Source organism: Mchenga conophoros, linkage group LG11, assembly GCF_057382185.1.
Source record: "Mchenga conophoros isolate Kocher_MC1m ecotype Shallow Benthic linkage group LG11, M_conophoros_male_GT1.1, whole genome shotgun sequence".
Taxonomy (NCBI): domain Eukaryota; kingdom Metazoa; phylum Chordata; class Actinopteri; order Cichliformes; family Cichlidae; genus Mchenga; species Mchenga conophoros.
This window is the reverse complement of record NC_140536.1, coordinates 38,926,496-38,931,745: the sequence shown is the minus strand read 5'-3', so window position 1 is coordinate 38,931,745 and position 5,250 is coordinate 38,926,496. Positions and strand designations below refer to the sequence as shown.

At 48.6% G+C, this 5,250-nt stretch overlaps 1 protein-coding gene across 5 annotated transcripts in view; it reads right to left on the bottom strand.

Moving 5' to 3' along the window:
- Positions 1 to 4,882, bottom strand: part of selenbp1 (selenium binding protein 1) — an 11,897-nt gene extending 7,015 nt beyond the window's left edge. Inside the window, exons 1-4 of one of the 5 annotated variants that reach the window (XM_085292947.1) lie at positions 4,812 to 4,882; positions 3,566 to 3,619; positions 1,719 to 1,831; positions 1,379 to 1,564 (exon numbers count right to left, since the gene is read on the bottom strand). In XM_085292947.1, the coding sequence (XP_085149073.1) occupies positions 1,379 to 1,564; positions 1,719 to 1,831; positions 3,566 to 3,619; positions 4,812 to 4,815 (357 nt within the window). In that variant the 5' untranslated portion in view covers positions 4,816 to 4,882. Of the gene's footprint in view, positions 1 to 1,378; positions 1,565 to 1,718; positions 1,832 to 3,565; positions 3,701 to 4,811 lie in introns of all 5 variants that reach the window. The other 4 variants (XM_085292946.1, XM_085292944.1, XM_085292945.1 and 1 more) reach the window with 4 other exon arrangements.
- Between the last annotated feature and the right edge of the window lie 368 nt (positions 4,883 to 5,250).

Here is a 5,250-nt window from a genome sequence, read left to right as displayed (position 1 = left end):
AACACACGCACACACACACACACACAACACACGCACACGCGCACACAACACACACACACAACACACACACGCACAACACACACGCACACACACGCACGCACACAACACACGCACACACACACAACGCACACACAACACACGCACACACAACACACGCACACACAACACACGCACACACAAAAATGAATAAATAGATGAAACCAGTAGTATTCATTTAAGCGTGGTCTATAACACCGCCCGGCCAAAAGCGCCTTTTTTTGTTGTTTTGTGTTAAAAACATTCAGCATTTAAAGACATTTGAATGTGTTTAAATGCTGAATGTTTTTAAAGAGCAGCTGTGCTTCATCGTCCAGCCTGAACTCTGGATGAACTCCTCCTCCTCCTCACTTTCTGACAGCAGACCCAAAGGAGTCATCTGTCCAAATTTGAGGAGAGCAGCTGCTCTTCCTAAAGCTACTCCGTGCAGACTTCTCTGTGTGATCGCAGGTTTCTGCCACGAGGAGCTGAAAGCCCGTGGAGGGCACTGCTGCCGTCTGTGGGCCCCACACTCTCTGAAAGACCGGACGGGCCTCCTGACCTTACACTCCAGTCTTTAGTGCTGCGCCGGCCCTTTACGCAGCTTCCCTTTAAGCGATTTTCTCACGTCCCACCACACTGACCCTCCACGGTTGACACGAGGCCGACTGCCATCTTTAACCCCCAGCTCTCATCACATGGTCTGAGTGACAAAAGAGAGGAATATTCCAACAGATCCAAGTTCATGCCTGACAGACCTGCAGCAGCCTTCACTTTAACCCTCTGTCCATCCATCCATTCGCTTATCCTTTCCAGGGTCGTGCGGGGCGTTGGAGCCTATCCCAGCTGTCATAGGGCGAGAGGCAGGGTACAGCCTGGACAGGTCGCCAGTCTGTCGCAGGGCCAACACACAGGGACAGACAACCATTCGCACTCACATTCATTCGCACATTCACACCTAGTGACAATTTGGATTATCAAATCAACCTATCCCCACAAGCTGCATGTCTTTGGACGGTGGGAGGAAGCCGGAGTACCCGGAGGGAACCCACACAAACACGGGGAGAACATGCAGACTCCACACAGAAAGACCCCGGCCTGATGGTGGAATTGAACTCAGGACCTTCTTGCTGTGCGGCAACAGTGTTAACCACCGTGCCACCGTGCTGCCTTTAACCCTCTGCTTCCTCCTAATTGCTAACCTTTGACCTGCTCTCAGGTCAGCGCATGGATGTAAGCATGCCCTCAGTCATGGTGCTGTGTGACCACGCAAAGTCGACTACTATGAGGAACGTGTCCATAATCAGTACAAGTGTGTGTGTCTGTGTGAAGTCAGCGCCCCCCGCTGCCATGGCGTGCATACCTTGTAGATTTTGGGCGCTCTGGGATTCGTCCCCACGTCAACCACGTAAATTCGGGACGAGACGAGTGACGGCAGGATCAGGAAGTTTCTCTTCTTGGAGGCGTCGTCGAAGCAGCTGCTGCAGGCGTTCCAGCCGGAGTGATGCAGCTCGTCACGAAGATTCGGCATCGGCAGCCGGTGGATCACCTGTGAGGGCATGGGTCAAAGGTCACAATGCACTACAGCACTGTTCTTAACGTTCATCTGTGACTGAGGAAGAGGAGACAACTGACTCTGATGTTAGATATGAAACTAAAGGAGAAGGAGGAAGTCCTCGGCTTCCAGCGGGGCTCAGCTCTACCTGGCAGTAGGTGGGGGATTTGGGGTTCACGTCCACAGTAGCCAGGTAGTCAGGTTTCAGGATGCCGGTGTTGCGGTATATGCAGGGCAGGTAGATGATCTCCTCCCGAGGACCTTGAAGCAGAAATAGGTGTGAGCTGTGAAGAGGACCTGCTGAGGACCCAAACCCCAACTTCTCCTAAACATGCAGGGACCGCGACCACGCCACAATGCAGCGTCTGACCCAGACCCGGATCTCACAGCTTCTACAGCCGAAGAATATATATAAATACAAGTCAATAAGTTAAGAGTGTAATTAGGATAAGGCTTTTGATTACAGAGTCCCAAATAGGATAAGTTAGGGAGATGCAGGAAAAGGTGTTTTGTTTCCTTTGCAGAAGATCTCGGCGACCACAGGGGGTGAGGATCCTGGAGGCCCGAGACAAGAGAGGGACGCAGCAAAAACCTAAGCTTACGCAGGGAGTGCTCTCGAGTGGGAGCTGGTGTTTATTACTGGACCAATTGGCTGACATGAGGTTGTCTGATTTGCTGAGCGAGGACACAATGTATTGCGACCTCTGGTGTTCCAGAGGTCGAGAGAGGGAGTGTGGAGCAGGGAAATGATTTTACTGCTATTGGTAAATAATCATCATCATTACCATTGCATTAATAATAGAATCTGCAGCATTGATATTGTATTCAGAGGTTTAAACAGTGTGTGTGTCTTTTAGAAAGACTAAGTTGCAGGCTGACAGGAAGTTGCAGAGAGTTTGCAGAAGGGAAAGCAGAGTCTAAGTTATTCTGAGCAGGTTGGACGAGGCTATTTGAATTACTAGGTTATTCAAATTGTCTGTTATACTTTTGTATTCTTTTATTAAGCTCTTAGTAGAGGTTCTTGATTAAAACATTTATTCAACATAGTACATATAGTTTCAGTTAGGTTATTACACATAAGGATGAGCCTCTGGTCTGGTAAAAGGTCAGAAGTGCAACGGGTGAATTGAGAGAACATTTGAGGACGACACACACACACACACTCAGTTAGAGAATCATTTATAGGTGGAAGTTTAATCATGTTTTGCTTGGGGTTGCAAAAAGAGCAGTTTGTCGCAGAACTGCTGCTGAGGTGTCAAGATGACAAGAGAGCATCCGGCAGTGACAGGAAGTACCGGCCATGAAGATAGAAGACAACGTTCCTTTAAACTGTGTTAAAAGTCATTGTGGTTTTGATCTGACGTGTGTATATATTCTGTCTGTGACGTATGAAGGGGCGTCATTAATTCAAACCCTGATGCTATAAAAGTCTGTGTATGCTTTGATTAAGTCGAAGATCAAGTGCTGTCTGCGTACAGTGGTCTTCCCACGAGTGTATTCATTAAAATCAATTGTTTGACCAAGATCTTCTGGACCTGGTTGTTTGTACTCTCCTTCCTCAATTATGTGGACCTTAACAATCTCAGCCAAACATCTGGATCTCCAGCCTGCAGGAAAGGTCCACAGCTGGGCCAAACCAGTGCAGAGCCGGAAGCAGACCTCCACCCAACCAGGCGCCAGGGCTCTGGTTCTGGACCGAGTTATCTGCTGAGCGACCTCTGACCCCTGATATCCTGCTTAAGTTTAACAGGTCAGAGTGATTCGGGCTGCTGTGATGTCTTCAAAAGTGCTACCTGTTACTTTTTCAGAAAGCTCAACACCGAGCGTCAGGGTGGGCGTGTCATTGTTGGCCCTTTAGGCCCGCCCACAATGCAGCGTCAGCCCCGACTAGGTCTCACTTCAAAACAGAAACAGCACAGGTCATGTGACACAAGCAGCAGGTTCCCCCTTTGTTTTACCTGCTGGCTAAAAGACACACGCAGCTGATGGGCTCACCCTTCATGGCGTCCAGCGGGCTGCGGTATCCCGGTCCACATCCTGAGCAGCTTGCTGAAAAGTACCAAAGGTCAAAGGTCGTTAAATCCCGTTGTGTGCGTTTCCAGGCAGCTGCACATGAAGAGGATCTCACTGCTGACACAACATCAAGACCTTCAGTCTGTGTGGATCATTTTATTTCACTCACTGCTCGTCTGTTTATGACGTGTTTATCTGCGATGGTTACCGCGGGCGACGCTCTGCGTTCCTGCTGTTAATGTTTGACCCTCATTTTAGCGAGCTTTACGTGTTGCGTAAATAAAGTTTACGCACACAGACACACACACACACAAGCACACACAAACACACACGCACAGACACACCTGCCTGCAGTTTAAAGGAGCAGCTGCTGTTTTCAATATTCGATAATCAGGAGACTCTCTGAAGAAGTGTGCTGCTGCTTTTCAGCTTTTTCCTTTTAAACAAATTTAAAGTGAAACAACACAAAACACTGCAAACCACAACACAATAAAATATGGAGAGAAAAAAAAGGGGGGGTGGGGGGAGAACGCCCAGATCTTTAATTAAGGGAAAGGTTGTCATTTAGAAATATTAATATCACACTCAACTGACTGCGTTTTATCTTCCCATTGCACTGATGGGTGGACAGTTGTTAGGTGCCTGTGCATGTTGTTTGTGGAGCCGGCTCTATATGATATCCTTTTCTTGTAGACTCTACACTCTGCCTTTGTTTTGTCATAAGATTGAAATGGTTCCAGACTTTGCTTCTTTTCTTGGTGTCACTCATTTTCTTTACTGCACCTTTCCAATGTAAGGGTGTTGTCTCTTGTTGCTCCCGGCTCTCTTTCTTTCCCTCTCCCTCCTGCTCTTGTTGTGTGCTACTGCTGTTGCGAGTGTAACTACCGCCCCGCCCCCTCAAACGCAGGGCTCTGTTTGCCGTCTCTGCTCAGCGCAAACACAAGGGACTTGCAGCGTGAAGCGAAAAAAAGTGAAAGAGAGGGCAAGAGAAAGAAAAAAAACCCACGGAGCCGGCTCGCATCGTTCACTTCAAAGACCTGGCTCTAAGAGCCATTTCGTTCGCGACCGACCCATCACTAATCAGAGACTCCTTGTCTTCTTAAAAACACAACACAACGCAGAGTCAAGGAGTCTGTTTGGGCCGAACTGTTGCAGCGGGACGAAGCAGAAACCGGTTACACCTGCTCCTCCTGGGGGGATACTAGGAGAAGGAGAAAAGTGGACTCACCCATGTCTGAGCTCCAGTTTGATGTGATCCAGCAGGTCTGGACTCCCTCAGACCAGACCCGCTGTAAAAACACAGGAGGCGGAGTCTCCCTGCTTGACTGTCACAAAAGAGCCAGTCAGAGTGCAGCAGTGGGGGCCTCTAACACACATTAACCCTGAACAGCCCAGAAACACTCTGAGCTTCCAGCTGTTTCCCAGGCAACCACAGCGCCGTCCGAGCTGCATGCATCGCTGCAGCACTGTGCAAAAAGCCATCATTCTTATTGTTATTAGAATTATAATAAGACTTCCAGCTTCAATTCAAGGCTCTAAAGTTTTCTATGAGACGCTTGTGACAGATTTTTATAAACAGTCACACAACTGACTGCAGAACAGGTGAGGTCTGCTCTTCATCACAGATGAAGCAGGTAACAGACCTGGAGCTGATTCAAAGCACTGAA